Source organism: Eublepharis macularius, chromosome 10, assembly GCF_028583425.1.
Source record: "Eublepharis macularius isolate TG4126 chromosome 10, MPM_Emac_v1.0, whole genome shotgun sequence".
Taxonomy (NCBI): domain Eukaryota; kingdom Metazoa; phylum Chordata; class Lepidosauria; order Squamata; family Eublepharidae; genus Eublepharis; species Eublepharis macularius.
Window position 1 is genome coordinate 32,355,840 of NC_072799.1, and position 14,788 is coordinate 32,370,627.

Genomic DNA, 14,788 nt, shown 5'->3' on the forward strand with positions numbered 1-14,788 from the left:
GTGCAAATAACAAATAGACAAGAATTATACTCCATCTGATTCAGTGATTGCATCTGATGGGTTTATGCTGTGTAGCACCATCCAGCAGACTGGATACATTTTAATTTTTTTTTTAAAAAAATGGGCTCTTTGTCTTTCTAGCAGCTGGATTATAGAATAGTATGTACCTTAGAGAGATGCATGAGAAAATGTAGAAATGTTGAAATTACCGGGAAATGTCAAGGTTCCCTGCAGTTTCATTGGCAACCCATTTTACTACTGTTAACATTCCGTAGGTGGTGTTGACCCAAGAAGTCATGGGTGCAACTACTTTAATTTCATTAAGACAAATTTGGTTTGTCAATGTTGGTAAGTCCTAATATATTTGTTCTTTTAACTGAGCTTCAAGGCACAATTGTATTTCATGATACTTTCACAGAATCACAGAATTGGAAGGGGCCATGCAGACCTTCTAGTCCAACCCCCTGCCCAATGCAGGATCAGCCTAAAGCATCCCTGACAAATATTCATCCAGCCTCTTCTTGAAAACTGCCAGGGAAGGGGAGCTCACCACCTCCCTAGGCAGCTGATTCCACCTTTGAACTACTCTGACCGTGAAAATGTTTTTCCTAATATCCAGCCGGTACCTTTCTGCAAGTAATTTAAGCCCGTTGCTTCAAGTCCTGTCCTCTGCTGCCAACTGGAACAGCTCCTTGCCCTCCTCCAAATGACAGCCTTTCAAATATTTAAAGAGAGCCATCATGTCCCCCCTCAATCTCCTCCAAACTAAACATTCCCAAGGTCCTCAGCCTTTCCTCGTAGGGCTCAGTCTCCAGACCCCTGATAATCCTCATCACTCTCTTCTGCACCCTCTTGATTTTGTCCACATCCTTTTGAAGCGAAGCCTCCAGAACTGCATACAGTACTCCAGGTGCAGCCTGACCAGGGCAGTATAGAGAGGGACTATGACCTCCTGTGATTTTCATCACCTAGGTGAAAGGAAAAGGTTCATGCGGTCTTACCTATTTTGTATGTCTGTTTTGCCCTGTTATACTTGTTATCTGGAATGCTGTACTGATAGAGTGTAGCAGCTGTAAATGCAGAAATGAGGATACACAAACAATTTTCACTGAATTTGATAACTTATAAATAAGGAAACAGATCTGAATAAAGTCAAGAACATTCTGTCCCAAACCTGAAACAGCACAGTGGAAGAGCTTTTTCATATTATCTTACCTATGATAGAAGAAAACTTTAGATCCATTTTACTTACTGTTTTAATAGTTTAGTGGAGCTCTAGCTATGTAAAATATACCTTCTGGTTAAGATCAAAATAGATTTCGGAGTCCCAGGTGCCTGTAATTTGGTTGTGTCTCAACAACTTTATAAATAGTTTTTTATAATCTTACTCATAGGCATTTACCAAGTTAAAATTAAACCCATGAATGCTGGAAAATCTCATTAAGATGGTAATAATGGCTTTCAGGGAAATAGCCTCTCTCTTAAAATGTGCAGATCAGGGTTTTGAAACTTGGTCTTTGAACATTTAGAACATTCTAGTTTTAAAACCAAGTTTAAATAAATGCTAAGCTGTGGCTAAAAATCCATTAAAGTTGAGGCCACATTTATCAAATCATATAGGCTCTTAGAGGGGGTGAGATGACAATAGCAGCAAAATCAAGTTGATCCTTTGCCTGTGTTTTGATAGTGTTACAGGCAAAGCTTTGTTAATCTATCCTGTCACAGCCTTGCAATCTACTAAAAATGGCAGAGAAGACAGAAGGATGTGGCAACATGCCTTTTTCTGCATGCCCTGGAAAGAGAAATAACATGAAACAAGCATGGAGGCTATTTTTAAGACTGACTGGTGGAGAAAGCAACTCAATAATGCAACACACTTATTTTAGAATGCAATAAGCCCCCATCTTGGAGATAATTCATACAAAAGCACTATTTGCTTTAATTTAAGCTGAGGACAAAGATGTTCTGGCGTGCTACTGATGCTGCTGAGGGATATACGTGTAATACAGAACAGGCAGAGTGGGTAGAGAAAAGGCAGAGGCCCCTCTTAAAAACACATGCTTCTAGTTGTAAAATGAGAATGAGCATTTATGTATAATGGCTGCCGAATCTCCAAGGACTGCTATTAAATATGCAGTCGTCAGTATTCCACTCCCCATCAAAATAAGAATAAACTATACCAGCAAAAAATGCTGCAGGAATTTAACATGTTTAGTTACAATCTATTTGTAATGCTTGAAAACCTGAAGCAGGACTGTCAGTTGGAGTAGACAGAACTGACTTTGATGGATAAATTGCCTGATTCAGCAGAAGGCAGCTGCCTGTATATTCTCTTGTATCCATATAAATTTCAACTGCTGAGGCTGGATGCCAGTGCTCGCAAAAGTGGGCAATTTTATCCCTGGTGCTTCTCATTCCCTGTAACTAAACTTCAACAAGTGCATTTTTTAAAAAAGGCAACCTCGTTTTGAGCCAAAGTAGAAGGTGTTGATGTACTTGAGTTTCCTAAACGCTTGTTCTTCTCAACAAAGAAGTTTGGAAAGAGAACTCTGGTGGTAGCCTCGGAGCTCCTGCTAATTTCAGAGGGGGGGAAAGGCTGGTGTGTGGGCATGAATAACAAGAATACTTCCAAAGTATTTTTTTAAGGATTCAGGTCAATGTGTATCTGTGTTGAAGAGAACGGCTCACTTAGGAACAAACTCGTTGGAAGTTCACAGGACCTTTTGCTGAGTAAACATGTTGAAGCTTGCGACGAAAAATCACTTAAGGCGTCAAATTTTCTTTTTACCCAACCCAATGTGATAGAAATCCCCCTTCCTTTGGTCTCTCATGCCCTGCTGTAGGGTGACTCAGAGGATTGCCTGGAGGTTTTGGGGGTGGATCCTGGGGTGGGGGGTCGACCTCAGTAGGGTATACTGCCATAGAGTCTACTCTCCCAAGCAGCCCTTTTCTCCAGGGGAAATGGTCTCTAGCCTGGAGATTAGTTGAAACTCCAGAGATCTCCAGCTGGAGGATGCCGCCCTACACCAGCCCTCCTCCCTCCTTTTCACAACCTTTGCGAATTAGAAGCCAAGTGGCACACGAAGGTCGCCGCGATTGCAAAGTGAGACCCTCCCCCCTCTTCTTAAATGGGGAGGGGGCAAAAAAAAGCCGGCTCCTCCGCCTCAGACCAAACTTCCCGTTCTGCCGGGCGGGCTGAAGCTCTTTGGGCGTGTATGTTTTGGCTGGGCCGAACAAACAGGGGAGGGGAAACGCAAAGACCCGCCCTCCCCCTGAGGCCCGCCCTCTCCGGTCCGCGGCGCCTGGAGAGCTCAGCTGGCGCGCGGCTTCCTCGCTGGTGCAGCCGCCGCCTCGCCCTCCGCGCGCGCCCAGCCCGTCCGGAGCCTCGCGCGCGAAGCCAGCAGGAAAAGGCTCGCCGCGGCCGGGCTTGCGCGCTTCGACGCCGGCGGGATGCGCGGGATGCTGCCCTCTGCGGCGCAGTTCCTCCGGACCGCCCGGGGGAGATGGCAGCCCCCGCGGACGCCCCGGCTGCTGCTCGCAGGAGGAGGAGGAGGAGGAGGAGGAGGAAGGAGCGGGAGCGCGTGGCCCCGCAGGGACCAGCTGCAGGTGAGTGGACGCGCTCCCCACGCCCTTTCAGGCCTCAAGAAAGGAAGAGGGAAACTTCCTGGCAGCTGCTTGCCAGGGCATTGGCGAGGCGCCGGGTTGGGGCTTCCGGGAAGAAAGCGAAGAAAGTGGAAAGTTGCCCGGGGCTCTGGACGGGCGGGAAGGCGCTCTCTTTTCTGCCCCCCTGTGGCTTCAGACTAGGGCACAAACTTGCAAGGGAAGCAGGCGGGGGCAGAGCAAACGTTGGAGGACAATCTGCGCGTCTCCAGTTGGACCCTTTCACTGATGATCTCAGATGGGTTAGTTTGTAGTAGCCCAAAGAAACAGGAGTCGCCTTTGATAACCTTTAAAGTGCCACCGGACTCCACTCTTACTCTTGTGTGCTGGTGAAGACAGTGTGCATGAGTGCAAGGGAAGCACACCCCCTTATATTCCAAAGAGGCTATATAAACAAGCTCCATTTTAAACTGCAAAGGTGTCCTTCTCTATAAGGATTTTTAAATGGCTCATTAACCTGCTGCTCCTTAAGGATGAGTTGGAGTCTTGATTTCAACACTGTGCTTAGAGCTGGGAATGCTGTTACTCCTTGGGGACTTTATGCATGCCTAAGCTGAAATGAGAACGGATTGTGCTGTGTCTCCCCCTCGGTACTTGAAATTGCTAGTGGTATTGAACATTGCCAGCAGCGCTGAGAGTCCTAGCCTTCCCATAAATGCATATACACAGACAGAAACTGTTGTCTTGATGGTGACCAATAAAGAGAGGGTAACATTTAGTTTCAGGGTAATATATCTGTGTAAGATGAAGTGTGTTATTGTAAGAACACCAACATTAATCTGTCTCCCTTGCCAAAATGCCTGGGCATTAGGAAGCCAATTGGGAAGGGAGCGGTTAGTTCAGTTAGTTGGAGCAGGTGCTGCCAAACCTTATCCAAGAGTTAAGGTTTTCTTCCTTTGGGAGCCCTCAAGGTGTACCTGAGAAATGTATTTGGCAGCAAGTTACAGTGTCAGAGAGCGTTGTGATGTGAGCCACTTTTTATTGCTTAGAGGCAAAGTCTTCTCTCTGACAGGTTATAGACTCAAACCAAGCTTACGCTGCTTTGATCTGATGAAAAACAAACAAAAAACCCTGTTGAAAATCATGACGTCTCTCCCCCTCTCACCACACACAGGTTCTTTTTTGTTCTACATCAAGTGATGTCCTACTTCTGGAAGGATAATAAATCATCTGTGGAAAATGCTTAAATAGCTGTTTACTTAGCATAGAAATGACTCCTGTAAGTAACTGTTGTAAATTAACAGGGTTCAATAAATCTATGATTTCCAGTGCCTGCTTCTAGCCATTGAAGCCTTTCTTCTTTCCTTCCTGCTTTTTTTTTTGGTACGCTGGATATGCAGTGCTGTGTAGTATCTGTGCAAGCCTGTATTACATTGGGAGCTCTTCAGGATGCATTTAAATGTTACTTAATCACTCTAGGCTGAGTAGCTTAACATTCCATTATGCCTTCAGTGCAATGTAGAGCAATTGCTGAATGATTCAGGTAGGTTTGTTGTTTTTTCAGTTACCGTATAACATGTGGCCTGTTCATTTTGTAAAATTTTGGCTTATCTGCTGTGGAAAGTAGTCATCTGTGAAATGGTATTCTTTTTTGTGTATTTTCCCATGCATGATCTCGTATGCACTTAAACATTCTGATCAAGCAGTTGCATTGCCCCCCTCCCCATCAAGGACCCCCAGGGATGGCTTTTGTTCTTTGAATTACTCCATTGCTTTGCAAGTCTGAAAATGGTATTTATATAGGGAAGACTGTGTGCTTGGTTAACATCTGTACTGTTAACACTGATTCACTTTATATATAAAGCACTGATTTGTTTTGTAATGATAGTAAAATACTAAACCAACAGCAAAACATAACTGACAGTTAACAGCAGTTCTCTGTTCGAGTTAGTGCTCGTAACATGCCTTTAATCAAATGTATCTTTCCATTTTCCCAGGTACTTTTGCAGCAGATTCAAATCATTAGTTTTGTTAGAGCAGTTAAACGTGATATTATTAAATTGCAAGGAGGGTTTTGCAAAGGTAGAATTTGTATTTGGGTAAGAGCCTTCCTTTTCTCCTTTTTTCACCCTCACTGTTGCTGTATATAAAGGGGTTTGTTTTTAGTATGTCTGACACACGAACAAACGTAATCTGAATATAATTGGTCTGTTGATCCTGCTTTGGAAAGAGGTCAGCTATTCTAGCTGGCCTTGGTAGTTAGCCAGAATCTGTGGTTGCACCAGACAGTGGTCTTGTCTTTGAGATCATGGCAAGCCTGAAATGTGCATGAAGCATCTCAGAAGTGCAGCAGTACTTCAAGGACATCTGTTTCCTCCCTTTCTCAGGAGAAAGATGGGATGGGTCATATTCATCAGAAAGAGGCATGACCCTTGACATGGGGCCAAGATACATAAAATTATTGCATCAGCTTTGCCTGAAAGAGGAGTCTCCTCACCATTTGAGAAATGCTGTATTAGGAGGAAGAGATTTGTTTGGAGTAGCATGTGGACATGAATAATAATATTTATGTAAGGTGAATGCTCAGAATGTTCAGAGTGCTTGTTTTTCCCCCTCTTGAGTATTCTATTGAGGAACATAATTTCCTCTGGTAATCTATTCAGGAATGATAGAAGAAAGATCCAAAGCTTAGTACCAATAATTGTAGAACCAGAAAGTTCACTACTAGCAAAAGAACTTGCTTTGAAGAGGAGAGAGATGTAAGTGATTAGCTGTACCACTTGCAAGTTGGACTTAGTCCAGCTTTTGCATACTGTAAGTGGGATCTCTTGGAGAAATTTCAATGAAGAATCTACAGTCTTATTGGCTGTGGCAAAAACTGTGCCTTTGTACACATTGATTCCATATATGGGAGGCATTGCATGGAAGCAGGGGCGAAGAAAGCAGCCGTTTTGTGTGGGATTGGGCCCTGGCTATCTGGTAGAGTTGGTGCACATTGAAACAGCCCCTTTTACCATGGGAGCTTGCTGGGTGACATGGAGCCAGAGACAGACATGCACACATACACTCTGCCTAACCTACTTCACAGGGTGGGTGTCAAGATAAAGGGAAGAATATTTAAGCAACTTAAGCAACTAGGGAGAAAGAATAGGGGAATAAATGAAGTAAATAATAGCTTAGGAGGTTGCTTTAAACTGTTCCTGTAGCAATTTTTTTCTGCCCAGAAATCTGTTCCTGCATAGCAGCTTCCCTCACAGACCATGTATTGATTCATTTGTCACCAAGAACTTGGTTACCTTCTTGGTTACCTTTTTATGTTTAGAAATACTCCTGTACTGTTAGAGGAGAAAAAGCAGTCAAGCTGGTTTATGCTCCTTTGAAAATATTCTCTATTGTATTTGTGTAAAGATTAGAACAGGAATGCTTGCCTTTCTATGAAATAAAGTATGTTGGATTTTCTTTGAAATCAGTCAGTGTTCCACATAGATGGACAATGAAGATTTCCCCCCCCCCCAATGCCTCATATCTACTATATTCTATATTTAGGGTCTCTGTATTCCTGGTGAAAAGAAGGATATTTGGAACTTGTGGTTTCTTCTCTTGCTCTGTTCTTCTGCTTAAAAAAATACATTTTTTATTGTGCAGTGGTTTTTTTCATATGCTTAAAAAAATCTAACTCTGCATGGATTTTGCTACAAAGGGGCTGAAAAAACATTAATAGCCTCACAGTTATGGTAGAGGAGAGTAGTGTTGTGAATCCACTGCTCTAAAACATAGAACAGATCTACTTTATGTACAAACTTTGTACGTAAGTGGGGTCTGATGTATTCATACAGTGCATATGTCTACCTGTAATCCACATGCTTGTGATTTTATGCATGCTCCCTGTGGGGTACCTCCTATCCCGACATACTCATACATGGCTAATAGTGATGATGGTGGGATAATTGCATGACGTATGCAATTCTTAGGAAAGACTATGTTATGTTTGCCTCCCAGACAGCTGGTTGTGTGCACTAGGTAAACAGGCAGTAGCAGAATGCGGTTCTGCTGGCCCACTGTGCAGATTTGGTGACAGCAGTGGTGGGAATTGGTGTTTCATAGCCGTGCCCTGTTAGGTTTTTTCTGTTGAAATGTGGCCTCACGCTCTAAACGTGTGAACAACTAGGCCAGCGCTGAGAGTTGAGGAGCAGCAGTCCCAGAGCATAAGGAGGATATTTATACAGTGATAAAATTAGTATGAATGTGGAAATAAATTCACGTTTGTAAAGTTGTTCATCTCTTTTGTTTTTTTTAATATTTGTGTTTCCTGAAAATATAATTCAAATTATGAAGCAATTACATGTTCTGTTAAGTGCAGTGTAGTAAAAAATGGTTTGCCTGAAAGATACTTAAACTATAGTTGGATTCAAAAGCGGTATTTCGACGCAGTGGCCTTGCTTAGAAATATGACTCAACTTGTCCATATTTAAGTACAGGGTAAGAGAGTACTTTGAGTGAATTTTGCAGGGTTTAGAAATGGTTTAAGAATTGGCACAGTGATCAAAGTGAAGGACATCAAGGTTATATAACAACTTAATCAATGATATGTAAATCACACTTTTAAAGTGTTGCAGATCTCTAGGTATCATTAGCGAAGAAGTCTGAGAACATTGTTCCATGTATCCAATGGGTTTGACAGCTATATTGTAATCACAAGTTAATGAGCTTCCCACATGCTTCATTCAGCCAGCATAACTGTTATGATGACATACAGGATCAATGTTTACTGTGGTGGGTGCAGATGTAATGATCGCTCCCTTTTCACTGCCTTTAAGAAATGAAAGGCCTGCCTCTTTGCTGAGAAAATCCTTTCCTCTTTGACTGCAGCTTGTTGGTTCTGCTGCTAGAGTTACATTGAAATAGCATCAATTTCACATTGTTTTAAGGGAATCATTGGTTAGCCTTATGTTTGATGATATGGAATACTGATGCTGATGAACTGTTTACTGTTACTGGAGGAAGCTGATATGGGGAATTTGCTCTTGGGCTGTCTTTCAAGGCTAGCTCCTAACTTGCCAGATGTGGTTAGCTGATAACCCAGTGACTGGCAAGTTAATTGAGAATATAGTCCAACGTAATTTACAGTGAGAGCCTGCAGTCATATTCGGCTTAATTCTCTTTTGTTTACCTCTGTAAATTTACCATTTATGGATGATCACCTTAAAACTTGGGTTTCATAAACATCTTAAATCAACTTAACAAATGGAGGGGGACTTTGTTGCTAGAGTATAAGTCTTAAATTGTTTTTAAGTCTTAAATAATCTTCCTTGTGAGAAAGCAAAATAGTAAAGAGTCCAGTAGCACCTTTAAGACTAACCAACTTTACTGTAGCAGAAACTTTCGAGAACAACAGTTCTCTTTATCAGATGCATTATGCTACAGTCAAGTTGCTTAGTCTTAGAAGTGCTACTGGACTCTTCACTATTTTGCTACTACAGACTAACACGGCTAACTTCTCTGGATCTTGTGAGAAAGGCCTCTGTTGTTCTCATTAACAAAATCTTCTTGGCAAAATCTGTTTAGGAAAGAGCACTTTGGATGTAAACAGTTCTTACATGTGTGTTAAAATCTTAGTGTTTACTGTTGATGGGATATTATAGCATGGAGTCAGCAGTCTTAAAAAATACAAACAAAAACTCCAGTATTAAAACAGAATTCTACAATTCTCTTAACATGTATTCACACTTGGAAAAAGCTGAAGTGAAACAGTACATTTAGTACATTTTTAGTACGTTTAGTTCCTCAAAGGAGCTTAAGACTGTGTACATTTTCCCTTTCATCCCCACAACAATCCTGTAAGGTGGGTTGGGCATACAGTAGGTGACTGTCCCAAGGTCACTCCATGGGCAGAGTCGAGATCTGAACATTGCTGTCCCAGATCCTAGTCTAATACTCTAGCCCATACTCCACTAGTTGAAGTAAAATATATATAATCTATCAGTCATGGAATTTTCCTATGCTCTGTTTCAACATTGTTAAATCTTTAAACCTTTTTTTTCATTCCTTCTCTTTAAATCTTGCAAATTGCATGTATATATATCCATTACATGTATATTGAAATGTCGTGATATTGATTGTACTGACTCACACTATGTAATTTGCCTTGAGTCTTGATGAGAAAGGTGGACTATAAACGTTATAAATAAATACAAAGAAGTAAATAAATAAAAGTGTTTCTTTGCTTCTTGAATGGAATAACAAAGAACAAGGATTTTTTGGAAAATATAGCAGGTATTTGTTTTCCTAACTTGTTAAATGGAACTAATTTTGAAGTTTATCGTGCAGTCCAATTAGCAGCCTCTGCATCAATAATAAGAATGTATAAATGTGTAAAGTGCTGAATGTATTTTTTATAATTAGTAGCATGGGTATCCCCTTTAAAAGAATGGCCATAGTGGAGTGGTGGTGGAGTGCACCCTCAAGTCAGAGTTGACTTATGGCCAGGGCCAGATCTAGGGTTGCCGGTGTCCAGGGCAACCCTAATCCGATCCCCTGCGCGTGCACACTCCCAGTGCTGCATGATGATGGCATAGAAGTGATGTCATCACGCAGGGCGGTGCAGTGTGCCAGCAAAAGGCAGCGTGCGGGGCTGGGAAGCCACCCACGCCGTTCGCCTCCCCGCAGGACAGGGGGCGGCCAGCCACCCCCTGTCCTGCAGGCAAGCGAATGGTGCGGGCAGCCTCGCATCCCCGCATGCTGCCTTTTACCTACCCTGTAGGACAGGGGGCGTGCAGCAAGCCAGCTACCCCCTGTCCTGCGGGGCAGGCGAAAGGCAGTGCGGGGGACTGGGAGGCTGCCCACGCTGCCGCCCGCACGCTCCTGGCAGCTGCTCCTGCCGCTCTCTCCCTGGTGACGCCAGGGGCAGACTATCCCCCCCGCCCCCCTTGATCTGGCCCTGCTTATGGCAACCCCTGGTGGGGGTTTCATGGCAAGAGACTATTAGAGGTGGTTTGCCATTGCCTGCCTCTGCAACCCTGGTCTTCGTTGGAGGTCTCCCTACCCTTGACATAAATAAGGGTTGAAACAAATAATTTTTTTAAAACCCTTGGGTTGGATCAGCCAGATTTTTTGCTCAGTTCCCTGTCTTACTACAGCTCCTGTTCAACACGGCTTTTGTCCATGCATGTCCCATGATCTCCAGCATAGTATTTTTGGTGGTCAAAGGGGATGCTTTCCTGCCTTGTTCACCAGTAGAGAAGTTGGTTGGACCCAGCCTGTTGTTCTGTTGAAAAGTTCAGAGAATGGAGAAGAAAGCAAGCAAAAGCTGAAAGTGTAGCACCGTTAATTTATATTGTGTTTTGTCATTGTGCAGTATTTTGTGGGCATGCCTTATTGCTAAAAGACAGAAAAACTACATACTACAGGGTATGGGGTCTATTTTATAGGTATCAGCATTTTGATTTCAAGGTCACCAAGCATTTATTCTCCTCCCGCCATTTCCTTTGATACTTCAAAATTATCAAGTAGCAATATGATTGAATGTTCTAAGCTTAATGTCTCAGCAATTAAGTCTTATAACATTTGTTTAGTTTTTGTAGAGAAATAGTAGAACAACAGTGATGTAGAGTACAGAGAATGAAAAGGTTCTCCCCCTACCAAATATTAAACATATCATTTAGATTATGGTCCCCAATCTTCTTGAGCTGTTGAAACCTTTGGAATTCTGACAAAGGGTGGTGGACACAACCAGAAAATGGCCACCACAGGGGGTGGAGCCAGCCACAAAATGGCCCCTGCAGAAGGCACAGCCTCACATACAGGAGAAGTCCAAGTGCAGGGGATAAGAGAAGTAATTTTTAAATATATGAGGAGATCTGTGTGAGACAATAAAACTAACATTGTGGTGGCAACTGCCACTGAAACAATGTTATTTTAATCTTAACAGTAATCAGTCAGAAGCTCTCCTAGTCTTACCTACTTTCTTAAAACAATTGACAGGTGCCAGGAAAGGTGTTGGCAGGCATTGTGGCACCCACAGAAACCACATCGGGGACTCCTGATTTAGATACAACAAATTTTCTGATTTTGTTTTGCAGTATAGGAAGACTCCCAACTTTCTTGCTTCTTGACAGGCTTGTAATGTTAGTAGCTCATCTTAATTGTTCTTGACATTCTCCCAGCTTAGAGGTGCTGAATGACATAAATTAGAAAATACAACCAGATCTTTGCTCTTGGGTGAGTGTGAACAGCAGCAGAAAACAATTCTCTTAGCTTGCTTTTGTTTTCCCCTTTTTCTTTCAAAACATGATAAGCTACATCCCCAGGACATCACAGGCCAGCTGCAAAGGACAAATTCATCATTCTTGAGCCCTCTGCTTTAGTGTAGAAATTTCCAAATATATCACACATTTGTATGGCTGACATCTTATTTATGCACCTCTGAAGTCTAATTTCCCCTGGTAGTTCAGTAGTAGAAACTACTGGACTGCATCTAGATGCTGCGACCAAGTCATTCTGAAATTAATTGCTATGTTCCTTGCCCAACAGCATGCTACAGCCGCTGATTTCCTATCTTTATTCTATTGAATTGAATTGGAGGTCAGAGACTGGATCTTTAACTGTGTGTGACCTAAGTACGAATAGGGTCACACATGGAGAGGAGATGGGGTTTAATTCTTCTTACCGCTGCACAATTTTGATAATTGAAACTAGCCACCATTCTGCATTATTGATAGCCCATCTTTTTTCTTTTAAAGGGTTTTAATTAACAGCAAAGGGCAGTTTTAATTAGTAAAATCATGCATAGTTTTTTTTTAACGTTCAGGAAGATGTGTGATCTCTTGTCTAGTTTGATCTTGTAATGCCAAATACATTACTAGCTGCAAAATGTGGTGGATTTTTTATCTTGAACACCAGCTCAGAAATGAAATCTCTTTAACCGTTTATGCTGCATTTTTCCAAACAATGGTGGCATTATGAAGAGTTTTAAAAAATTCTCTCTGATCACCTTTGGAAGAATTGTAGAACAGACCTTAGCAAAACTCATGTAAAGTGTTTGGTTCTATATATTGATTATTCAGGCCCAATGTCTTGTTGCATTGGTGTGCAAAGCTTCTATTGTAGAAACCTGTCTACGTTTATGAGCTCTAATTTGAAGTGAAATTGTCACGAAGATTCCAGGGCGCAATCTCAAGACAATTGACTCAGCAGCCTTGATGAAAAGAAAGCCTTATCAATGACTGCTAGACAGACTGCTTGCAAACCTGAAGTATAAAATAAATAAGGTCCTAGGTTCATACCCTGGCATCTCCAGGTATTAAGGGATGTGAAAGATCTCCACCTGAGACCCTGGAGAGCTGCTACTGACTTTGCTAGACCAATGGTCTGACTCAGTATAAGGCAACTTCATGAATGTTCAAGAAAAGAAGTCATTTAAAATGAGTACCTGCTCAGTATGGAAAAACTGAAGGTAGCACGAGCTTTGCAACTGCTCTTCCACCCCAAAAATATCTATGTAAATGCATTCTGAATTTCAGCTGGTTCTTATGCACTTAGAAGCTGGATATCTGGGATCTTAATAGCCAGTAAAAGCATCAGGTCCAATATAAGGTAACACGTTTGTGGGCTACACTATGCACTCATCTTGTCTCTTTTATGAATATTAAATTGCAGCATTTGGAGGAAAGCCAGTCGAATCCTCTCACTACTGTTACAAGGAACTTGCCTGCCTCAGCACTTGTAACTGCAAGCTCTATTCTCTTTTTTGACTTCAATTTTGTTCCCATGGCAGTGTGACATAATGGAACTGAGAGTGGCATATTGCCGCTGTAGTATTTGGGTTTGGGAGGGGGAAATGAGGCTGCTACTTTCAGATTAAAAATACTGGCTTGTTTAGAAGGTTTTAGTTACCATGTTAACATTTGAACTCCTATCTATGTCACTGCTTATTGAAGCTGATCATTGCAGGCAACTATTTGGTTGAAAATAAACTATACTTACTATATGCGGACGATGCAACAGTTCTCTCTGTGACCAAAGTGGGACTAAAGCGTTCCCTGCTTGCATTTATCCAGTTTTGTAGCCAGAACTCTTTGGCCATCAATTTTGATAAAACTAAAATTATGGTTTTTTCTAAATCATGGAACCGATCTGCCTGGAAAATTGAAGGAAGAGAAATTGAACAGGTCAAGTCCTTTAGATACTTGGGGGTTCTTTTCCATTATAATGCAAAGTGGGCTTTACACTGAGAGCACTCTGTTACTTTAGCAAAGAATAAGATGTTGGCCATAATCCGTTTTCACTACCAAAAAGGTAACTGCTCTAAGGATTTCACAAGCTACAGTGATTCCCCAATTGTTATATGGGATACCCATGTGGATCCAGGACTACAACACAAAGTTTGAACAAGTTAGCACAATCTTTTTGCGTTGTATGCCTGGTATCCCCAATTTGGTTGGATATTTTGTTCTATGTGCTGAGTTGGGTTTGCCTTCCATAGAAGCTAGAGCTTGGGTTGCTACCATTAAATACTGGCTATACCTTTATTTCTGACCCCCTCCAAACAGTCTTATTGCCCCCCCAAAGGCCGATCTGTTCATTTCTAAGTGGTTCAAATTAATATCTGAAAAAATTAATACTTTGGACATTGACCTAGACTCTCTGGCTAACTCAAGTGAAAATTATATATTTAGAACAATCCGGAGGAGAATTTGGGATATTGACTTGCAGACAATAAACACGGGTGCAGTGGGGACTTACTCCCCTTGGGCTTTAGGCCTTTTTTTCTCACAAAATGCTATGGCCCAGTATTTCACAACTCTAGTTATCCCCTTTCATCGTAGAGCTTTTATGCTGGCTAGATTTAACATATTCCCCTCAGTCATGGTTTCTGGCAGATACAAGGGCATTCCCTATGAGGCAAGACTGTGCAAGTGCTACTGCTGGGAACCTGACTCTGTTCATCATATTCTTCTACACTGCCTGCTATTCACTCAACTGAGCTCACGATTGATCGGTCCCCTTCGCCAAACCTTTGAGATAGTAGTTACTAGAGGTGTGGAATTTCTGTTAGTGGACAGACTTCCTGAAATTACTGAGCAGATGGTAGAGTTTTTGGCAATCATTTTGAGGATGAGAAAGAAAAACTGGAAAAGAAAAAAGGAAGAGAGGGGAAGGGGAGAAACTGAAGGGAGAAGGCTAACTGTGA

The 14,788-nt window shown here is 42.1% G+C and overlaps 1 protein-coding gene across 2 annotated transcripts in view; it reads left to right on the forward strand.

The window, feature by feature from the left end:
• The first annotated feature begins 3,292 nt into the window (after nucleotides 1-3,292).
• MCUB (mitochondrial calcium uniporter dominant negative subunit beta) overlaps nucleotides 3,293-14,788 on the forward strand; it is a 102,946-nt gene continuing 91,450 nt past the window's right edge. For both annotated transcript variants that reach the window (XM_054989502.1, XM_054989503.1), the window contains exon 1: nucleotides 3,293-3,606. In XM_054989502.1, coding sequence (XP_054845477.1) covers nucleotides 3,451-3,606 — 156 coding nt within the window. In that variant the 5' untranslated portion in view covers nucleotides 3,293-3,450. The remainder of the gene's footprint in view (nucleotides 3,607-14,788) is intronic.